Here is a 24,517-nt window from a genome sequence, read left to right on the forward strand (position 1 = left end):
AAATATTACTAAGCTGAAACACATTGGGCTAATTGCAAAAATAAAATAATCTGTTACAACACCCTGAAACTTTTTAGTTATATCCCCCCCCCCGTTTTATACCTAAAACAATATTTTCTGTGCAGATAATAAGACTGATACACAGCAATATTATCTTCTGCATAGAAGAAACTGTTTTCTTCCTGAATTTCTGTAATTAGGGATTTATTGTGCATACATAGTGGATCTGAAGTGACTGGAAGCAATACTATGTATATCAGATGCATTTGTTGAAACATGCATTGGGAACATGTACTATGTAAACTGATCCTTCTTTCCTTGAAGCTTCACAGAGTTTATTTCTACTTGCCTGGTAAGATAGACTCAGATAACTATGCAGGGCATCCAAATTCTCTATGAATTCATAGAGGTTTCCTCCCAGAGTTCTCAGCATATGGTCATAACCTGACCGCTTACAGAATTCAAAGAAATATTCTCCAAACTGCTTTAGGACCATATCTGGGGGTACATCTGAGGAAATAAACATATATTAGTGTAACAGAATTGTCATGATTTAGAAGAGGAAACCCAAGTGAACCCAGATGAATTAGAATACTTTGATTCATATTGCTTTAGGCTATAGAGTCATGTGCTATCAGCATTCTTACCCCTAACTGCTGTGGGATCTATCTAAAACACATTTCAGTTAAGGCAAGATGTACCCCCAACATTTTCTATTGTTCTTGGAAGGTCATAGCAGACCTGGGTCTGGCTAAAAACTGGGAAGAATCAAAGGCTGAATTTCAAAAAATTCATAAAGGGTCTTTCTGTCTTTCTCTCTCCATAATAATAGGAGCACTGGTTGGGGCCATCACAGAAGTCGTCAGGTTCCTGTAATTGAGATGGTGGCTAGCAGTATAACCATTTGTGCTACATAATTCGTTGTCCAAAGTGGTTGACCAACCTCCATGCTTTTTCTATTATAAGCATATTACTAACTTAATGCAACACACATAGTTTTTTCTTAGTTGTGGTGATGAACATGTAGTCCTCCAGCTTTTCTTGGATTGGCGTTCCCATGATCCTTCATTATATGCTAGAGCTGATGGGAGGTGAAAGCCACCAACAACCAGAGAGGCAAAGTTTTCCCACCACTACTCTAAATAGCAGTCTGTTTTTCATGCACTTAAGGTAAAGGCGTGTTGTGGAATTTTGGGGGAAATTTTCATATAATTCAGTGACAGTGTTCATTTATCACTTTCTAAGATGAGGCAATCTTATTGTGAGAATCATGTAAGATAGCCTCTATACCCAATGATTCAGAGAAAATATCAACAGGAGATATATTGGAGTCCTAAAAGAAGACAAGTGCAAGAGTTAAATGCAGTCAAAGGTAAACCCACTCTGAACAAATCTTGCCAAGAAAACTCCATGTTAGATTCACCTTAAGGTCGGTATAAGCCAGAAATTATGGATCTAAGTAGAGATAAAAGACAGGAAGTCTTTGAAATGTTTTATACACAGCATCACCATGGGTCAGGCACAACTCAAAGGCAGTTAACAACAAACACAACCAATAACAACAAAACAATTGAATGATTTATTTTCACTGAATTTAGTTACAATTGAAATTTTAGACTATCGAATAATAAACACAACAATCTTCTCTTTTTTAAAAAAAAAATGCAGTCAAGCTATTGCATTACCCTCATACCCCAAAATGCATACCCAGAATTTTGCAAGCCTTGTCAATGAGCTGCATTGTGATCTCATCTCTATAAACTTCAAAAGTCAAAAAGGTATCCTCTACGCCAGTTTGGACTCTGTAACAGAAATACAAATTTTGCCATTATAATAACGGTATGATAATATTATAGTAACAGTTGGTATAGGAATATCCAGCAACCTCAGTGAAATTGGAGATGATTCTGTGGTAGTAGTTTTTAACACATGGATCATCACGAGGTGACTTTCCACTCTTGAAAATATAAACTTGCAAAAACATCCCCCTTAAAAATAGAAAACATAGAGACTTCATCTTTAAACTGAATATAGTGTGGATGCAACAAAGGTGAGGAGTCATGACTTCCTCACATTTGAAAAAGAAAGAGCTACATCCTTATACAAGATTAGTGCAGAGAAAACAATCACGATTAAAGGAAAGGTAACCACCATCAATAGTGTGTCACAAGCAAATTTAACTTAAATCTACATATTTAATGAGTCATCATCTTAATTATGATCAGTCCACTTCAAGACACTCCCTCTTCCTTTCCAGTCCTGTTTTCTTCAGTCGGCTGATTAATATGTTCTATAGATATGTCATGTCTTTGTCAAATCTGAACATTATATTTAACACTCAGAACAGCTGAGGGAATGCTTCCTTTGATTCTTTAGCAAATAAATGAGAAAGAGAGAACCTAATTTTTTTTCAGCTACAGCTATTGACACTTAGGGCTGCCAGTTGTAATAACTCTGGAAGGTGATGTTACTTCATTCCTGTATAATGACTCTTGAGCTGCTAGACAAGAAATCAACATGCTGCTACAAAAATGTTCATCCAACAACAGTCATCCTGAATCATTTTGCATAACAAATAAAGCAGTTAGAGGAGAGAAGTGTTATATGTCAAGGCAATGTCTTATTTTTGTCTCAATAATTATTTTGAATTATCTTCAGCTGAGAAAAAATATTTTGCTACAGCCATATTGCTCCTGTCACCATAAATTGTTTGTTTAAGTATTCCATGCCCAAAGGCACTTTCACTGTGGGGTACCATACTGAGTCATGCTGAGATTTACTTAGGCATTTTCAAATGTTGGCAGTCTATGTGTGCATTTTCCTTCTGGATGTGCTACAGTTCCTTCAATCTAACCTAAGGTAGTTTATATATTCATTCTCTCTAGGTAGCCTATGCTTCCACTGTAACCCCCCCCCCCCCAAGAATGTTTTGATATGTACTTATAAAAACATAAAATAATTTCCTCCAAATTCTGAGATTTATGATACAAGTTTTAGGTAGAGGTCTTCTTGGTGAACCTTTAGTCTGAACCATTGGAGAGTTTCTACCAGACAAAGAAAGCAGTGCTGGGACAGCAGTGGTCAATAAGGGTCCTGTGGAGCAACTCACTAGAACATACATCATACAACTTGTTTCACTCAATTCAAGAATGGGAAACATGAGGTTTTACAGACTTGTAAACTGCAGGACACATTCCTTTTTTAAAAAAAAAAAGTTGGAATCTTTTTTTAAAAAGTGAAATCAGAGGAAAGGTCCTACAAAAACATTTCACTGAACTACACTGCAACGGGAGCAAATTATTGTTGTTGTTCTTATTGTTATTGTTAGTATTAATGTAGCCAACACAGAACCATCGTTTTTTGTGGTGGTTTTGGGCTACGTGGCCATGTTCTGGAAGAGTTTATTCCTCGGTAGATGCCAGCCACAGATGCTGCGAAACATCAGGAATAAACTCTTCCTGAATACGACCCATAGCCGAAAAACCCACAAAAGACTATGAATTCTGGTCGTGAAAGCCTTCGACTTCACAACCCAGAACCATTTAGCATGGTAAAAATGATCAGATTTATTAAAGCATAAGCTTTTCACAGAACAGAGTCTAGTCCAGTAGACACAACTGACAGAGCAGATGCTAATCTATGAGAATGTACGCTGTCGTAAATCTGTCCAACTTTAAGGTAATGTAGCTACTCACACATGGCTGAAAAAGAAGAAAAATATAAGCAGAACAGTTGACAATAGTGTCAACAGATGTGGAAAAAATTATATATACTAATTTATATTAATTTAAATTTATTATTGATGAGTATTATTTAAATGGGAATACACCCCATCTCACAATAGTAGGAAAGTATCATTAAGCAGCTAGTGTGTGTGCTCTGTTTGCTGCTCTGATGGGCAACTTTAAGACCTTTGCTCTCTTTTCTTAGGTTTTTTTTTTTTTTAATTAAACTATCTTAGACTGGGCAGCCCTACAAATAGAAGATGCCTTAAACAGAAGACTGTCATCTGGCAGTCTTTCTAACAGGGAGCTGTCCTCTACAAAACAGGGCAGATTACCACTTTGCTTTAAGATGGCACACATCTTTTTGTTGACTTGGCTGCAGGAAATATTTACTCCTTCTGAAGTAAAAGAATGTAGCAAATGAAGAACAAATATACTGTGGAGAAAGGAAATAGGGTCTATCTGCTATTCTCATAAGTTAAAAAAATGGACAGAATGATGGTTTCATATGGTATTATTATTATCCCACATTGTTCTAGTTTGGGACTCAAAGCATCTTATGACAAATTTAACCAAATATTGTTAAAAATCCACAAGATACCAAAGTTAAAATGAAATTAAATAATATGATAACAGTTATAGTATGGTAAGACAACTCAGACATAAATACTGTAAACACCCGGCCAGAATCAAGGTGCATTTTGAAGAAAAAAAACTAATTGGTATGACATTAAGTTGCTTTGCTGCCAGAGATAGCAACAATGACAGCAAGGAAAACAGATAACAGGAAAGAGGAAGAAGAGGCTGTTGGAGGAGAAGCTGGTTAGGTGAGCTGCCAATTACATGTATTCTTGGCTTTGAGGACCTCAGTCTGAAGATACTATGGGAAGCTGTATAGGAGATTTTCCAAGCTATCCTTTCCATAGTGCCTTTGATAATGAGAATCCTGTAAAGCCCAGGCATTCATGAAATAGATGGTGGACAGCCTTCCACCTCTTTTTCCTCTGCCACAGATGACATCACTGTGGTCCCATTTGTACAAGTACAGATTGTGAAATACTTCACAGTTATGTTTTGTGAGTGGTTTGCTGCATTAGAAACCTGGTTATTATGTACAATGCGTGTTCGTGTGGGTTATTGTTTTGAGGATGCAACATGAAGAAGTTTTATTTATTGTCCTTTGAGGTTCTTCCAGCCCTAAAAGACTATGAATAATTTTGTAGCATTAAATTACCTTAGTTTTTCCCATATCTCTTCACCATACTTTTCAACTACCAGAGACTTCAGGCATGTATTTATGAAGCCATACTGCAAAAGTAAATGAATAAAAACAGAGAGAGAGATTACAAAAGGACACATTGACAGTTTGTTCAGTTTGAGTTTACTTTATCTGTTTGTTTGCTTGCTTGCTTGCTTATTCATTCATTTACTTAGAGTCATATGCTATGTCCTTCCATATCTTTGTAGGGCTTGGGGCAGCACAGAACTATTAAAAGTATAACAATCCCATAAAAGAAATCAAAAAAAGCAAGCTCAGCAGACACAAACTATTTTAAATGCAGGATTACAACAGTGGGGCAGAGATTACATTGGCTCCCCATCAACAACCACCCCAAGGCTGCACTTTGCCACCACATTGCTAAATTCTAGTGGCACAGTACTGAGAGTGAGGGAAAGCTGCATGAAGAACAAAAGAAGGCTATGCCTTGTTTTAAAAAAGAAGCACAACTCCAGAAGGCTTCAAAGAGGGAGAGTCTGCTTTAAAATAAACCATGTACTCGGTACATACCTTGTTTTCTAATCAAATTTTAGATCTCATCTAAATACAGCACCACCAAAATTCTGCAACATGGCACAAAATTCAGCAGCATTAGAAATGGCTGTCAAAAAAGGAAGGAGGCCAGTGTGGTGTGAGAGCCACTGTGGTGTACTGGTTAAAGTCATAGGCTGACATCAAGGATCTAGTCCTCACTGAGCCATGAAACACATTGTACCTTGGGTCAATTGCTCTCTCTTTAAACCTGACTTGCTTCACAGGCTTGTTGTGAAAATAAAGTGAGGAGGATAGCCACGTATGCCATGTTGGGCTTATTGAAGGAAATGCAGTATAAAATTGTAAGTAACAAAGAAATCTAACAAATAAATACAGTTTATGAGTTGTGTGTTGCCTGCTTCTAATTTAAAGAAAATGCAAACATCTGAAATAGAAAGCAAAAAATAGTTAAAGAAGCCTGGTAGCTTCCATGTACAGTAACTCCACCCTGGTTTTTAGCCTGAACTTTCAAGGAACTATCTGAAGTACTGAACCTATTTTTTAGAATATGTTTCAATATTGTATATAGCTCCTTTAAAGTTTGGACTAAGGCCTGGAGTTGATTTATTGTCACATGACATAGGAGATACTAGCCACTCAGGGATGTAGCCAGGATTTTAGGAAGGGGGGGGCCAGACTAAGTGCCACCATTATAATGGGGCTTGGGCATGGCAGCACAGCAGCACACACCATTCATTTTTCTAATGGAAGGGGGGGGGGGGGTCCGGACCCCAAGAACCCCCCCCCCCCTTGGCTACGTCCCTGAGCCACCACTGATAAGGAGAAGCTATGGAACAAGGTATACTACATTAAGGAGGGGCTTCCAAGAATATGTTTCTTCTCTTCAGTTATGCCTCAACCTTACCAGATAACTCCTCTAATAGATTTTAGGGGGAGATCATGCTGGAACAGGGGAAGAAAGTCCATCATTTTGACCCAAGCCATCTAGCTAAGATTCTATGTTCATTTCCCTTACAGTTAGCTCCACTAAATAAAAAAGGACTTGTTTTTCAATGAATATACAGGAGAATGTGCTGTTAAGGCTTCACCTAAAAATGAACAACAACCAGTGAAATTGCTGTGTGTCACTACCAGAAATTTTGGGTGTCTGTTCTTTAAAGCATTGATTGAATACACACAGTGAATTCAGAGCTGGACAGATTTTGACCAGAATTGGCCTTAGATAGTCTTGGGTCTTGGGTTTTTGTTTTGTTTTGTTTGTCATAGTTCATATTTTGTTGCTGTTATGTGACTTCAAATTGACTTTGACTTACAGGGTTTTCTTGGCAATATTTATTTAGAGGTGGTACGCCATTCCCTTCCTCTTAGGCTGAGAGAGTGTAAATTACCCAAGATCACCCAGTGGATTGCCATGGCTTGGTCTCCTGGACCCCTAGTCCAATACTAAGACTACTATTCCACGTGACTCTCAATTCACATTTAAAAGCATATGGATGATTTTTAATTATTTTTTAAATCACATTTTAAAAACATTAGCTGGAAGCCTGTTGGGGATTTAAATATGCATAAACACTGTAGTTATAGTACTCTGCAGTGAATCCCAAAACAGTCCTGCCCCCCCCCCCTGTCCTCATTTACTGGAAAGCAGACACTGTGATCAATAGCTGTTGATCAGGAAACAGCTGGCTGATGGTCCCAACTCCCTCCTGTGAGCAATCTTGAGAGCAAGAGGCAGAAGCAAGTCCCATGTTACAATTCTCCCTCGCACTAGAGATCACTTATGTGAGGAGGGGTGGGATCATCAGCCAGCCATGACATGCTATCCCAGCAGGACATATTTGAAAGTTTAATGTCTGTTGTACCATCAAAGATCCTAAATGAGTGATCAGTACTGAAAACTATATCAGCATTCTTGTAGAGTACAACTTTCTTTATGCTTCCCATTGGCATATAAAGACACAGAAGACACATGAAAGTACAGTCATATATATACACACTTACTCTGATGTAGGTCACATTGAATTCAGTTGTGCTTAATCCTCACCCAGGATTTGTTGCTGTTATGTGACTTCAAATTGACTTTGACTTACAGGGTTTTTTTTGGCAATATTTATTTAGAGGTGGTAGGCTATTCCCTTCCTGAGAGAGTGTAAAGTACCCAAGATCACCCAGTGGATTGCCAAGGAAACAAATGGAATGGAAACAAAACAAAACCTTCTACTGACTATCTTAATCTGGGAGGATTTTTGACCCCAATGAGAATTGCAATGTATTTCAAGGTATAAAAATGCACTCAAATCTTCAAGAGTATTTGTGGGTGCAGAATAAATAATATTCCCCAATATTCAAATTTCAGTAGACAGGAAACAAATGTTCATGTAAAGTGAAACCTTTGCTCTGAGTATATGCCAGCCTTCCTTCTTTGTAAAAAATAAATGTAAACAACAGAACTGCAAGGATGTGGTGGAACAATTTTCTTCCCAGCTGGTTTCCCCAGTACACAGCTGAAATTTAGCAACACTGTGTACAACATTTGATCAACAATCTCATAAAATGGCTCCCTCTTAGGTTCTAATTCTATGTGAATTCTGCAACAAGATGGGACTTTGGGAAGTGAAATGTCACACTTGCCTCCCTGAAGATTAATTCTGTACAATGCATAGGACTGACCGTGAGCCTGCAGTTGTAAACACACATGTGTGAGAGAGGGTTTGCTTTGTAATAAAATGGTTGGACTTGGGTTGCATCCAACAATTTTACACACATACGTCACAGTGAAGATGCGCTGAACAAGGCTGCATAACTTGTTTTGATAGGAATGAGTCATATTCCCCACCATTTTTTCTTGACTATATTTGAATTTCCTTTATGTCTTCCAGTTTGTTGCTTGCCACCAAATTTCCCACTGTGTTACTTCATTAGGAAACTCAGTTTAACATGACTGCATCATGCAAAATATGCAGCTTTCCATAACCTACAATGTCATCGTAAGCACTCCTACTCATATGTAGTACATTCTTTGTGTAAACACATTCTTTGTTTTTCATGGGATACTGTGTGACGTCTTGACACTCTTTTAGTGCATTTCAGAATACACTGTGCTTCAAATATGCAATATACACCATTCATTCAAGCTTTGCAAAATTATCCACATGTCACCAGACCACAAACTAAATATGAGACAGCCATATAATATGGCACCTAACAAAGTCAATGCAATTTTAGGCTGCCTCACCAGGAATATAATGTAGAAGTTAAGGGGGAAAATAGTACCACTCCATAATGCTTTGATCACATCTCCCTTGGAAGAGAGTATCCTGTTCTGGACACCACAGTTCAAGAAGGATATTGACATGTAAGAATATGTCAAGAGGAGGCCACCTAAGATGGTAAAAAGTCTGGAAAGCAAACTGTTTGAGGAAAGGCTTTGGGACCAACTATGCTTAGCTTGGAGAAAAGAAGACTGAGAGATGATATGATAGCCATATTTAAGTACTTGAAGAGACATCATGTGGAAGATGGGGAAAACTTGTTTTCTACTACTCCAGAAACTAGGACATAAACCAATGCATTCAAGTTACAAGAAAAGAGATTCCAGCAAAACATTAAGAAAAACATCTTGTCTGTAACAGCTGTTTGAGAGTGGAGTAGACTGTCTCAGTGGACTCCCCTCAACATTAGGAGGAACTTCCTGACAGTAAGGGCTGTTTGACAGTGGAACAAACTCCCTCGGAATGTAGTGGAATTTCCTTCCTTAGAGGTTTTTAAACAGAGGCTGGATGGCCATCTGTCAGGGAAGCTTTGATTTGGATTTCCTGCATGGCAGGGGGTTGGACTGGATGGCCCTTGCTGTCTCTTCCATAGATTCTTTCTTTCAGTTAATCTCAAAGTACTTGACATTCTATGATTCTATGATTCCCCTTCTTTGGAAGTTTTTAAACAGAGGTTTGATTATATCTTCAGCTTGTATCCCTGCATGGCTGCTTGTTGAAATAGATGGCCCTTGCAATCCATTCCAGTCTATTAACATAATATTAATAAATGAATTAACATATTGATCACATCTGTGGAAAGGTAGGGTAGAAATAAAAAATATTATTATTATTATTATTATTATTATTATTATTATTATATACATGACTTCCACAGTAAGTGTCAGATCAATATGGCTTAGGAGTCAATACGTTTATTGTGACGCAAGTGCTCTCCGATTTTTGTTAAAATTTTCCTTGAATGGAATGGTAAGAATTTTTATTAATGCCTAGTGTGCCCTCTGAGATAATCAAATGTATTATTGTGCTCAACTGAGCTTTATAGTTCATGGCATTTCATGATTTCCTTTTTGTTTGGGAGAGGGAGCTTAGGAAGCAGATAGATATAGGCAAGAAATACAGAGAACAGCAGTTTACATGTACCTGTGTCCTAAATTCCCTCTCTCAAGCAGGAAGGAAATCATCAAAACACCATGAACTATGAAGCTCAGTTCCATGGATTTAAACAGAAGTGAGTCCAATTGCATTTAGTGGAGCTTAGTCTCAGATAAGAGAGTGTGTATACAGGATTGCAGCCATAGTAACCAATGCCTCTAAGCGGAGCTGCATGGACATATCCCAAAGCCACTAGCACACCCTTGCATTCCAAATAATATGCTGGTATCAAAGAGAAACATTCCTTATTTCCAGATAACAGGAGTTTTGTGGAGAGTGATAACAACTAAAATGCCTTGGGATAAAAAGGAAGACAAGGAAGCCAAAGAGCAACTATGTGATCTTGAGTTTTATTTTGGCCAGCAGATGCTCTTACTACTCGGAGTACATATTTTTGGTTGTTGTTAACCACCCTCAAGTCGAGCTAGATGCATGGTGACCCAGTGGATGAGACATCTCCTAGACTCCCTATCCTCCACTATTCTGCTTAGTTCCTGCAGACTCATACCCATGACCTCCTTAATACAGTCCATCCATCTTGCATGCACCCTTTCTCTCTTTCCACTTCCCTCCACCTTTCCTATCATTATTGTTATTTCAATGAGTCATGTCTTCTCATGATGTGGCCAGAGTACGACAGCCTCAGTTTTGTCATCTTGGCTTCCATGGAGATTTCTGACATATTTACTCTCTCCTACCCCCTCACCCCCAATTGACTTTATTGGAAGTTGGATCAACCATTTAATTTGGGGGTGGGAAGGGCAACTAGAAGAGAAGCTTTTGAAACATGATCACAAGTTGACTAGGGCTGCATTCACACTGCAGCAATAATCCGGTTTGAGACCAATTTAAGGGCCATGGCTCAATGCGATGGCATTTTGGGAAATGTAGTTTGATGGTGCTTGCAGGCCATTCCAGTCTATAATTCTATAACCCTTGGGTCCCTTCTGGGAGAAAGGCAGCATACAAATGAAAAAAATAAATAAACAAATACAATAAGTGTCAGATCAATATAGCTTAGAGATCAACACATTTATTGTGACACCAGCTCTAGTCCCAGAATTCCACTGAAAAACAAACTACAGTCCCTTGAATGCCATTACATGGAGCCTTGGCAGTTGAAGTGGTATCTAAACTGGATCATTTCTTCAGTGTGGATGCAGCCTATGATGAGTTTTGAGTCCTCTGGCTGCATTTGCAGATCACCCCATGGTCTGGAGACCCCCAAAGCATTTGTTCCCAGAGCACTCCTTACTAAAGTTAGTCAGTAACTAGAGGTAGAAATCAAAGATATAGCCATGTTAGTCTGTAGAATCAGTATGTAGAGAGATCTTATAGCACCTTTGAGATTAACTGAAAGAAAGAAATTGGCAGCATGCGCTTTCGTGGGATCCAGTCTACTTCCTCAGATGCATTTGGTGAAGTGGAAGCCAGGTACACACACACACACACACACACACACACACACACACAGCATTGGTATGTGAGGATGTCAATACAAATTATAAGTCCTCACATACCAATGGCATCTGTATGTCTGTCCCTGGCTTCCACTCCACCAAATGCATCTGAGGAAGTAGGCTGAAGTCTACAAAAGCTCATGCAGCCAATTTCTTTCTTTCAGTGAGTCTCAAAGGAGCTGCAAGATCTCTATAGGTACTAAAGTTAGCCAGTAACTAGTGTTTTTTCCCCCCTGAGACTATAAGCTCTTGGGAGGGGGAATTTCAGGTTTGATTTCTCTCTCTTTCTTCTTTCCAGAGCTGGCCTCTCCCTCCCTTTATTTTCTCCTAACTCCTCTGGAGGCTAGTTGACCCATAGCACCCCCTTGACCCATAGGATCCCCTCGGACCTTCCTCTCTTGACTTTTACACCCAGGTGGAAAGAATCCACTCAGCCCTTGTTTCTAGCGAGCAAAAAGACCACTGCAACTCACCATCCTGGCGCATGACTCAAAGGACCGGGTGGTGCAACATTGTGGTGCGATGCTCCTTGGCTTTAAAGAGCCCAAGCACCCATCCTTCTGCACAGCCGTCCACTTCCAGCAGCTGGCACCGAGCTACTTGGGGGGATCCTCTCTTTGGAAGGAAGCCGAGCCTCCCTGGAGAAGCTGAAATCCGCCCTGCATACTGACAGATCCCTTGCTCAGCCTTCCATCCCAACCCACTGCTCTGGTGCCTTTCTGCTCCTAAAGGTACACTGGCTTTGGCTGCTTAGAATCCAACCAGGGCAGCCCAGTTACGCTGGTGTGGAAAGAGCGCCCCCTTCTCGGCGCCCTGAGGAACTGCACCCCTCCAATCGCTTAAGCCATAGTTGCAATGGAGCACTCAGGTCGTTGTCCAAGGCTTGGTGGTTCTGAAGGGTCCTCCTCCAACAGGATGTCTTCACCTGTTAGGGCAGATCTCTTTGTGTTGTTGTTGTTGTTGCTGCTGCTGCTGCTGCTGCTGCTGCTGTTGTGATCAGGCATGTCCTCCTTTTCCAAGACCTGCCCTCCATTTCTGCCTCCGTTTCTGCCTTCTGTCCAGGAGGGATTCCACAATGTCCTTAGCAGGGCTAAGAAGTATGAAGTCTGGAAACCAGGAAGCGCTACAAGGAGAGACTAAGGGAGCTGGGTATTATCATCATCATCATCATCATCATCATCATAGAATCATAGATTTGTAGAGTTGGAAGAGACCACAAGGACCATCCAGTCCAACCCCCTGCCATGCAGGAACTCTCAATCAAAGCACACCCGACAGTTGGCCATCCAGCCTCTGTTTAAAGACCTCCAAGGAAGGAGACTCCACTACACTCCAAGTGTGTGTTTCACTGTCAAACAGCCCTTACTGTCAGGAAGTTCCTCCTAACGTTGAAATGGAATCTCTGTTCCTGTAGCTGGCATCTATTGTTCAGGGTCCTGTTCTCTGGAGCAGCAGAAAACAAGCTTGCTTCCTCTTCAATATGACACCCCTTCAAATATTTAAACAGGATTATCATATCACCTCTTAACCTTCTCTTCTCCAGGCTAAACATCCTCAGCTCCCTAAGTCATTCTTCATAGGGCATGGTTTCCAGAGCCTTCACCATGTCCTTTGGGCATGCTCCAGTTTCTCAATATCCTATTATTAAGCTTTATTTATTTATACAGCACTGTACAGACAATCAATTAAAATGGATAAAATCAGCCCTCCAGTGGCATACATTCTATGAAAATAATTAAACCTAAAAGATATTAATGCATCTTAACATTCAAACCATAAAATATAGCAGACAACAAATTAAAATAACATTGGATAACCATTCAAAGATGATAGCCGTGTTAGTCTGTAGAATCAGTATGTGGAGAGACCTTGTAGCACTTCTGAGACTCTCTGAAAGAAAGAAATTGGCAGCATGAGCTTTCACATCTGAGGAAGTAGATTGAAGTCTACGAAAGCTCATGCGGCCAATTTCTTTCTTTCTCAAAGAGTCTCAAAGGTGCTAGAAGATCTCTCTACATACTGGATAAAAATGTATGTGTTCATCCTGGAGAAAAGGAGGTTAAGAGGTGACACAACAGCCCTGTTTAAGGATTTGAAGGGGTGTCACATTATTGTTTTCTGCTGCTCCAGAGAATAGGACCCAGAGCAACAGATGCAAACTCCAGGAAAAGAGATTCCACCTCAGCATTGGGAAGAACTTCCTAATGGTAAGAGCTGTTCAACAATAGAACATGCTGTCTCAAAGAGTAGTGGAGTCTCCTACTTTGAAGGCTTTTCAACAAATTCTGGATGACCTTCTGTTGAGTGTGCTTTGATTGTGTATTCCTGCATGGCAGGGGGTTGGACTGGATGGCCCTTGTGGTCTCTTCCAGCTCTATGATTCTATGAGTCTACATTTATATGAGTGTTTTTAGCTCAGGGTGACCAGACATGCCCTCCTTTTTCAGTACCTGTCCTCCATATCAGCCTTCTGCCCAGGAGGGATTCCGAAATGTCCTTAATTTGGAGCAGGGCTAAGAAGCATGAATTTATATTTATATGAGTATTTTTAGCTTTTATTTGGCCATTCCTTACATTTTTTCTTGAATGCCCTAGATTTTGTGGTGCCTTGTCCTCCTTTGCAGTTGGACATCTAGTCACCCAGTGTGAACTGCCCTCCAGGTTGGCTCCGACTCATGGTGACCCTGTGGATGAGACATCTACAAGACCTCCTTGTTCTCCACAGAACAGGACCTGAAGGAACGAATGTTAACATTTTACTTGAGAAAGTGCAGGAAATTATTATCCGTGTTAAGTGCTTTGAGACAAAGAAGACCCAGAGGAAAGACAGAAAAGAGAATCTGGAACTGGAGGCTATGGGGCATGATAAAAGCTTAGTTTGTTTTTAAAAAATACAAATTGAGCCTGTGATTTGAAAAACAAAATATAAGCCAAGAGTTGTCTCAAATTAGTCATCTATAACAATAACAACAAAGTAATGGGAGAACAGCAGGACCACCTAGAGAGCTAAACGAAAAGGTTTTAGAACTGGAACCATAGCTGCAAAATCCAAACAACACATTAAAAGAAATGATTTTCCTTATAAGTAAATGTGAAACACAATCAGGACAAAAGAAAGCTAAATTTGAAGAACTTCAGAACCTGAAAAAAAAATTAATAAAACGATGTGGAGTTTCAGAAGATCAAAAAAGGGTAAAACCTTGTGGCATTTTAGAAGAGCCTCAAACTAACTAGATGTAATTAAACCTGCATATATATTAGGGTCAAATCCATCCCATAGAATTATCTCTGTCAGATTTATTAACTTCTGGGTTATAGACATGGTAAATTATAGATATTTGTTGACAGGGTTGAAATTAGATATAAATGGCATTCAAATATGAATTCTTGCAGATCTCCATCCTGACATCTGAGTTAAGTAAAGATATTTTTTAAAAAAAAACTATTTGCCTTAGGCAAGATATGTCCAGATAGAAATGGAATACACTAAGTTGCTCTTATTTTTCAAGGGTAATGGCTTTCAGGGAGAATAGCAGAAGATATGCATCTAACATTACAGAAACATTAGCTCCATTTTCCCCACAAGCATCTTGTTTTCTCAGCCTGATAAATGTAAATTAAATAACCAACACATTTTAATAGTCCTTCTGCAAATCATTTTGAACCGCAAGAATGAAGGAAACTGTAAGGGAAAACATAGTGACATTACTTGTGTAACTTCAGCAAGATTAGGGTATAATCTGATATAGAGACTATTATTTAGGATGACTAAATAATCAGATACCCAGTGCACCTGAGGATCATCATCACCCTTCTGAGCTAAATCACAGGAGAGGTATAGCAATCAAGGCAACAGAATAGACATTAACTTCCACACATGTGAATGAGTTGGGATGTCAGTCAGAATTTTATGAACATAGCAGCCTGCCAACATTGAAATTTACTCTGATACTTATCCAATTGCCATAATGCCTTTATTTCACCTTAATCAGGCCTTGTCAGATTTTCAATAATAATAAAAATAATAACAATAATAGAAGATACTGTAAAATTAGAGAGTGAGAGTGATTACTAGCTGGTAATTCTGATGTGATAATGTAATTTCAAGAACATATATCTAATGTGAGAAAATATAAATGTGCCAATAACAATATCTCATACCTCTATCTATCTAGCTAGCTAGCTAGCTATCTCAGTCCAGAACCCAAGAATTTAAATAATTTTATTCTATTTTTTTAAATTAAGAATTAAGTAAGTAGCTTTTTTCTCCTAGTACATCTTCAAAAGAGCTATCAGTTAAAATGAGATTAAGGTGTTCTTGGATCCTGCTTCAATATTTATGGGATGAACAAAATCATAGAATGTGGTGACTTCGCTTTCATTTTGTGAGGTGAAAACAGGAAGAGAAAATTATCCAGAGAAATCTGCAGAGTAATATGTAAAGAACTGCAGAACAGAAGGCCAAATAGCTGTCTGATGTGATGCTTCTTCATTTGCATTATGGTAGCTAAAGTAAGAAGCGAATCTTTCATAAATGAGGTTCACAAATTACAGGCTGAATATTAGACAAACCAATTTCCAGATAAAATTAACGATCACAGCTCTTCATGAAAAGATCAGTTTAAAAGAGACAAGATATGCCAAAAAAGCAATGGGCTACCACAAACAATTTGGTTTGGGGAGGAGAGGTGCTAAATAGGAAGGCCAATTGGTCACTGCCATTGCTTTATTCCTCTCCATTCCAAATCCTATTTTTCTAATTGCATTCCACAATGTCTGGACCTCAGGGATTGCTAATAATAGCTTGAGGCCAAATTAAACATCAAGATGAATGCCTATTCCTTGTAATTATCTATTGCCCTCAACCTTTGGAGTTTCCTCAGAGGCACATGCCTTATCAGGTTTGCAAATTAAGCTCACGTAATGCCTAGGACCAATGTTCACAAAACAAAGCACTCTAAATGCAAGATATATCACTGACTACAACCATGTGCTATTACAAACAAATCTTTTTCACCACTTGAGGCAGCACTTCTTCTGAGCATATGCTAAGACACTTAAAGGCTGTACAGCCTGATGTTATACGCTAGCCTCAGGGCAGAGTGGGGGCATGGCATCCACACAATGCACACCCTGACACTACCATCACACTATGTGTCCAAATGCACAGCAGGCGGTGTCACAGCACTCATTTGGCGCTCTAGCATGTAGTTGCTGTGGCCCTGATCCGGCTGCTGAAAGAGGTGGCAGCAGGCTGCTTCAAAGGGGCAGTCTGCTTATCCCCTAAGTCAGCTGTTGATTCCCCTTCATAGCCTATCCAGTCAGCCATCTGTATTGGTGGACTAGCCATTCATGGATCTGAGCATCGGCAGATGGCCCCTCTCCATTGTTGTCAATAGCACTACGTGCTTGCAACCACACCAATGTGGCCATGTGCGTGTTTTTGGTATCCGTGGGGGTGTCCGCAACCAAACTCCCATCAATATGGAGGGCCCATTGTATCAGCCTTTGCCCATGTGTGTGTACACCAGGGGTGGGCAACTGTGGAAGACTAGGGAGCCAAATTTGTTCTCTAAGAGATCTTGAAGGGCTGCACCTGCTCCTATAAAAATAAAAAAATTGACACCTCCCCCCCCCCCCCCCATGCCTCTAGAAGGTTAGGGGGCATTTTCACCATGTTTGGGCTTCAAAAAAAAAAAAAAGGCTCTTCTAGGCCAAACAGTACAAAATGTGGTGGAAAGGCACCCCACACCCTCTAGGGCACATCTTGGATAATTTGGAGGCAAAAATATATTTTTGACTCCTGAGGGGCCAGAGGGCCTCCAAATGTGGAGAAATTCCTTCCATACCTCTAGAGTGCACTTTGGAGCATTCTAGATGGAAAACGTTTTTTAAAATAAAAAATTGAAATAAATAAATAAATAAAGTGTTGAACCCAGGGGACACAATAAGAGCCCTGGAAGTCACACTTGCTCACCACAAGTGTACACAAAGGTGTTCTAGATGGTGTGGAGTATCCTATTGGACATGATAAATTGATATCCAGAAGCCCTGAGAACACTGGATAACATGTTTCTCAGAACATTTTCATTACATCCTCTGTGTTCTTTTCCTCTTAAACTGGTAAATGTACATTTAGGTTCTATTCTCTGTAAAATTTCTCTGTAAGTCTTCTTGCTTTCTTGTTCTATGTGTTCATGTATTCCATTTCTTGCCAGTGAAATTTAGCTCCAAGTACCACATGGGAAAGATTCCAATGTAGCCATGTAGCTTGCCATTTCCTAAGTGCACTGCCAGCTCTTTGCATAGTGAACCCACAAATCCCCCAACTTTGCTTGATTTTGTCTGCTTTGCTCTTCTGTTACTGTTACATCATTTTTATCAGGAATCATAAGCAAACTGTTTGCCTGAGGAAAGCTTGGGGATTTGTATAGTAATGATTGTTTTCCTTTATGCAAAAATTGGTGTTTTCATAATTTATTCATTCTTAGTCTGCTCAGAATTTTAAAAATTGTCTAGGAATAACACTAAAAATGCAAACACAGTGCACAGTAAACAACAATAATGATCAGCAAAATATCAAAGTATGATGTTACAAAAATACGTGGAAAAGAACCCTTTGTAACTGTGTGAGGATTTAGTAATAGCCAGTGTGGTATATTGTTTTGAGTGTTGGACTATGACTCTGGAGACCAGGGTTTGAATCCCTATTTAATAATAATAATAATAATAATAATAGCAATAATAATAACAATAATTATTATTATTTATATTCTGTTTAATCTCTAAGAATCCAAGCAGATTACAACAATAAAGCAAAATGCAGTTAAAAGAGAATACATTCAAAATTCCAAGATCCTCATCCCTCCCCCCAGTCATTAAAAAACATAATTAAATGCTAAAAGGAGATTAAACCAAGAAAAGAAGTTAAAAATATTAATATACAATAACAATTAAAATGAAATAAGTGTTTCAAGTGGGGTCTGGGCAAAATAAAGATAAAGCTGGGGATAATAGGAGAAAAAGGAGGGGAGGCTGTCAGCAAGGATGTTCTAGTCTGGAAAGACCTGCCGGAAGAGATCCATTTTAATAGCCTTCTTAAAGGTTTCCAAGGTGGTAATCTGACGGATCTCATCTGGCAGATTGTTCCAGAGTCTTGGAGCAGCTGCAGAAAAGCAACACTGGGTCACTGCAGAGTCTAGTCCTCTTCATTTGAAGCAGATTCTTCCCAGTGGAGCAGAGTGCAGGGAGGATGATATGGGAGAAGGTGCTCCCATAAGAAGTCAGGACCCAGGCCATGTAGGGCTTTAAAGGTTAAAACCAACACTTTGTATCTTGCCCGGAAGCTAATAGGCAGCCAGTGAAGAGATTTTAAAACTGGTGTGATATGGGCAGATCTAGGTGTGCCAGTAATCAACCTGGCTGCCATATTCTGTACCAGTTGAAGTTTCCAAACTTGACACAAAGGTAGGACCATGTAGAGCGTGTTAGAAAAGTTGAGCTGAGAGGTTACCAGCACATGTACCAATGTTTCAAGTCTCCCTGCTCCAGGAAGGGGTGCAGCTGGTGTATCAGGCAAAGCTGATAGTGAGTGCTCCTGACTTTTGCAACCACCTGAGCTGTCAGATGGGGAGACGAGTCTAGGAGCACCCCCAGACTATGAACAGAGTCCTTCAGGGGAAGTGTGAACCCGTCCAGAACTGGCTGGCATAACTTCATTCCCGGATTGGGGGTCCCTATTGCAAATACCTCTGTCTTACCTGGATTCAACTTGAGTTTGTTTTCCTTTATCCAGTCCATTACCGCATTAAGACAGGAATTCAGAGGAGAGATGTCATCCTTAGTCACTGTGTCAGTCTGAGACAGAAATATTTCTGGGTGTCATCTGCATACTGATAACACCCCGCCCCATGTCTCCAGATGATCTCACCCAGTGGCTTCATGTAAATGTTGAACAATATTGGGGACAGAATCGCACCTTGAGGGACGCCTGACCTAAGCTCCCTCTTGGTTGAATAACTGTTCCCAAGCGACACCATCTGGAATCTACCCGAGAGTTAGGATCGGAGCCACTGCAAAGCAGAGCCTCTAATTCCCAACCCTCTCAGGCTTTCCAGAAGAATACCATGGTCGATGGTATCAAAGGCAGCTGAGAGGTCCAAGAGCACTAACAGGGTCACACTTCCCCTGTCAGTGCCCAGACAGAGATCATCGACTAAGGCGACCAAGGCTGTCTCAACTTCATAGCCCACCCTAAATCCAGTTTGAAATGGATCTAGAAAATCCATTTCTTCCAAGACTGCTTGGAGTTGAATGGTGACTGCCTTCTCAATTACCTTGCCAAAAAATGGTAACAATGAAACAGGCCTATAGTTGTTGCTGTCCAGGGGGTCAAAGGAAGGCTTCTTCTATTTATCCATGGAATTCCACTGGATAACCTTTGGTATGTCACACTCTCTCAGCCTCAGAGGAAGGCAAAGGCAAACCTCCCTTGAGCAAATCTTGCAAAGAAAACCTTGTGATAGGCTTACCTTAGGGTCACCATAAATAACCTGAAGGCAAATAACAACAAAAATAACAATAAAATTCCTGTCTATAAAAGCTAGAACTTAAAAATCATATCAGAAGAGGAATGTATTTCCCAGACATCCCAAAAAATAATAACAGTTTCCTATGACAGGGTTCCATAAGTAAACCCCTACAACCAAGAAATCTTTCTTCCTTTCATCTAGCTTTTTAAGGAAGAAGATCCTTTATGTCCCAAAGTATGTATGCCAGATATATATTGAATCAACTGAATCAACTTCAGTCTTAGTTTCTCCATTTTCAGAATCAGAGCCTTTCCAATTTCTAGCCTAAGTAAAGAGTAAATTCTTCTTGCACTCTGCTTCTGGAAAAGATTCCAAAGTAGCCAGTTCAATTGATTACTTAGGTGTGAGTTTGCATGTACATGTGAACAAGGGCATATATTGAAAGGGTTTGCCTGCTTGCGTTTGAAAGCCCTTTATACATTTATACACCACAATTAAAGAGGGTTGCTATCGTTGTTGTGTGCCTTCAAGTCAATTCCACCTGACAGAGAATGTAAGATAAACCTATCATGGGGTTTTCTTGGCAAATTTCTTCAGATATTCTTTCCTTTTTCTCCAATTTAGGTGAGATAGTGTGTGTGCATGTGCTTTGAAATCACCTGTTTACTCATGCCATCCCCATTAATTTGATAAGATTTCTTTAGGCAAGGAAATACTTAGAGGTGGTTTTGCCAGTTCCTTCCTCTGAAATACAAGGAGGTATCATTAAGTTTTAATTATCACCTTTAAAAACTTTTTGACAGAAAGTTTGTTTTGATTTGTAGTTGTTAACTTATCTTTACATAGTCACCATCCAGATTTACACATTTTCCCCAGCATTTCTTGACCCTCCAAATACCTGATATTTTAGAAGTCTGCAGACTGCGCCTTACAAGAGGGTATCATAAAAAAAAAGTAATTATCACCCAGATGTTATTATGGTATATTGATGAAATTTTGTCAGTGTCATCATTGGTCCCTAAGTGCACGATGTTGTGAAAATCAACTCATTATATCCTTTATTTTGTGACAGGTTGTGCCAGAAGTGACTAAAGTGTAAAATCCTCATAAGGTGCAATATGCAGACTTCTACAATAACTGTATTTGGAAGGTCAAGAAACACTGGGAAAATTTTGTAAATCTGCATGGTGACTACGTAGAGCTAAATTAACAACTACAAATCGAAACAAACTTTCTGTCAAATTTTTTACAGGTGATAATTAAAACTTTACAATACCCCCTCGTATAGGCTACAGAAGCTGGTATTTTATTGGAAGTCTCACATCCATGAACTAACCAGGGCTGGCCCTGCTTAACTTTCAAGATCAGATGCGATCTGGTGCCTTTAGTGTATTTAGGCCCTAGGCAAAGATTACTACTAAATTGGTACAGTACTTGTAATGAAATCCACAGGGTGGCCTTGGGCAAGCCACATGCTCTTAGCCTCAGGGGAAGGCAATGGCAAACCTGCTTTGAACAAATCTTGTCAAGAAAACAAAATAATAGATTTGCCTTAGGATTGTCATAAATTAGAAACAACTTGAAGGCACACCACTACCACCACCACCACCACAACAACAACAACAACAACAATACATTTTTATTTCTTATCTGCCTCTCCCCAAGGCCTGAGGTGGGGTACAATTTATAACTGACCATTAACCAAATAAATTGAAACACATAAACATAGGTTTAAAATGACTATTATACATTACAAATAATCCAAATTAACATATACCTGTTTAAATTTTAACCTCTTTATATGGAGACTGATGTAAACGGGATTACTTTTTTTTTTCCCCTGAGGAACAAAAATGGTCATTTGTTTATGTTCCATGCTGGCATTCAATCCATACTTTGTGATACAAAGTTTTGCCAATCATGGGCACTGACTTACTATGCATTGAAAAGAGAGTGGGAATAAATTTCCTTCCACAAATCTCTTGTGATCCATCCACCCAAACTAGAAACTAAACCAATCAGAGCTCTTTAATAGAGATTCTTTTAACAGAGAGGTAAGGTGGTTTTTTGGTGGTGAAACACAGATACAAGAACTGAATACCATAAGGGAAAATAAACAGTATTGCACTGATACAGAGACTAGTCCAGAAGAAAAACAAGGCTTCTTATGGCTCAAAATCAGAGTAAAAAAATAATTAAAAATTTAGCCTTGACCTTGGACAGTTATTACAGCCCCCTCCCAGCTTGGTTTATATTTTCTAAGCAGTTTGTGGGTTCTTCCCTGCTCTTCCTTACCTTTTAGAGGAAATATGAAACATATTATCTTTCAGAGCAGACCAGTCAATTGTGAAACTCAAGCTACACTAGGACAATATATTTTCCATTAATATTCTTTATTTTTAAAATATGTGAAAAATAATTCTGTTTTCCAAAATGCACCTAATGTTAATAATAATAATATGCTTTATTTATATACCGCTCTCCCGAAGCGATCAAAGCAGTTCACAGAATCATTTAAAACTTTTACATCATAAAATGTATATGTCAATAAAAACCAATAAAAGCCAATAAAATTGAACATCGATAAAACATGCAAACAATAAAACAGGCAAGGAATCTATCAATTGTGGTTAATCATTCGTATCAGGGGAGACAGTCTCTATGACTCAATGTTGATCTTCAATGTACTAGTCTTAGGTTCCATCAAACACTATGGGGTTACTTTAAATTAAATATTAATTTTATTGCTCTGTACATTTTTAAAAACAATAACAATAATATCCCTTAAAACATTTTTTTAAATTCAAAATATGTAATGATGTTCCACCTCAGTGTTTGCACTTCAGGGTTAAAAATTAAAACATGGATCCCTATAGTGTCCATTTATTCTTATAATCCTACAGTCTTATGAAGGCTTGCTTTCTGTTGACACACACACTTATGAAATATATGAAACAACACATAACCATCAGGCTGTCATGAATGGCATTTGCGACTGAGATATTTGCATATTCCTATAGATTTGATGCTGGCTTTTAGAATAATTTCATGCCTTGCATCTGAGTGTTTTCTTTTTGTAGAAAGCTGTTGCTGTGTTCTCTGGATTGTGGATGTGCTGTGTAATTTGTAGGTGTCTGGGCTATGATAAAGTGCATTTCCTCATAATTTGTCATGACTGCTTCAAGCGTAGCAAATAGAATTATTCATTTCCCTGGTTGAAGAAAGAGAGTTCTTAGTTCCTTAGCAAAATGGAAACACATCTGGCAATATAGTGGATGGTATCCAGGCATGAATCCTGTTAAACCAAGCCAAGCATTATCACTGTTAGCAGAAATGGGGCTGGATGTTCCCTATGTGTCCTATGTGCCAGGACAAAAAGCAGTAGTCTCGGGTCTATGCGATCTTGATTTAAGCCAGCCTCTGCTATCACCAGCCTCATTACAAAACAGCTACTCATTTTCAGAATCACACCAAATATTTCATTCTCATTACATCTCAGAATACATTATCCCAGAACATTTTAAGACAGAGGGGCCATTTTCACCCCTATGTCAGTGCAGCAGGCCAGATAGCCCTGTTTAAATATTTGAAGGGATTTCATACTGAAGATGGAGCAAATTTATTTTCTGCAGCTCCAGAGAATAGGAGCCGGAGCAATGTATTCAGACTACTAGAAAAGATATTTCATGTCAACATTAAGAAAAACTTGCTGACAATGCTTCCTGATTTTCAGTCACAAATAGGACTTTTTTGCCCCCAAATGTCCATTTGGGGCAGAGTGCAAACATTGCTTGAGATGGAGTTTTCATTGTTTTTAGACCTGTTTGGGTTTTTTAAAAGACAGATCTAGGAGCTTTGATGGGGTCAGAGATTATTTAGGAGCCACACAAAGAAGTAGGATGCCATACAGCCTTCAGGCTGTATTTTCCCCTTCTTATACTAATTGTTCTATTATTTCTGAAACTCTCTGGAGAAATAAATGCCTGTGCAAAAAAAGCAAGATGGCGCCTTTGCCCTTTCTATTTACAAAAGCCAACTGGACTGGTAATTGTGTCTTTCTTTCATAATAGCAATGGGGGAACATCCTCCACCACAGGTAACAGGGTAGTTTATGGGGCACGGCCAGGGCAAGCTTCCCTTCTACCATCTTGCTGCTGCCTCCCTGTATCTGCTACCTGACATGACCACTTCAGTCTGACCTATTGATATATATTCAGATTTTGGCTCTGCATGCAGTGTAGATCAGAATTATGTCAACAATACACCCACAAATTAAACTGCAGGTAGATATAACTAATGACATGGTTGCAGCATTAGTGCCTGCAGTGTGTTATTGTAGCACTGGTACTGGGCCTTTCCTATATGATATTTTTCCAGATGGATAAATCAAGATGCTAAGACTTGTAGAAAACTGGGTTAACAAGGACCCAGCAGTTGCAACATAAGGCACAGTGGTGGGGCTTTATCCTGGTGACTTGGATATCCTTCTGAGACCATCTGAGACAGAAGAGCTACTGAATCAGATGATCAAATATTACCCCAAACTGATGAATACAGTTGCATTCCCAAGAAATCTGAACCCTCTTTGACTGTCTCAGCT

The 24,517-nt window shown here is 39.3% G+C and overlaps 1 protein-coding gene across 1 annotated transcript in view; it reads right to left on the reverse strand.

The window, feature by feature from the left end:
• LOC149318196 (putative guanylate cyclase soluble subunit beta-2) overlaps positions 1-12,038 on the reverse strand; it is a 42,554-nt gene extending 30,516 nt beyond the window's left edge. The window contains exons 1-4 of the mRNA XM_089507740.1: positions 11,860-12,038; positions 4,960-5,033; positions 1,708-1,802; positions 350-510 (exon numbers count right to left, since the gene is read on the reverse strand). Coding sequence (XP_089363866.1) covers positions 350-510; positions 1,708-1,802; positions 4,960-5,033; positions 11,860-11,862 — 333 coding nt within the window. The 5' untranslated portion in view covers positions 11,863-12,038. The remainder of the gene's footprint in view (positions 1-349; positions 511-1,707; positions 1,803-4,959; positions 5,034-11,859) is intronic.
• Between the last annotated feature and the right edge of the window lie 12,479 nt (positions 12,039-24,517).

The sequence above is a fragment of the Sceloporus occidentalis genome, unplaced genomic scaffold (assembly GCF_023333645.1).
Source record: "Sceloporus occidentalis isolate IW3139 unplaced genomic scaffold, rSceOcc1.0.p SCAF_2, whole genome shotgun sequence".
In the NCBI taxonomy this organism is placed as follows: Eukaryota; Metazoa; Chordata; class Lepidosauria; order Squamata; family Phrynosomatidae; genus Sceloporus; species Sceloporus occidentalis.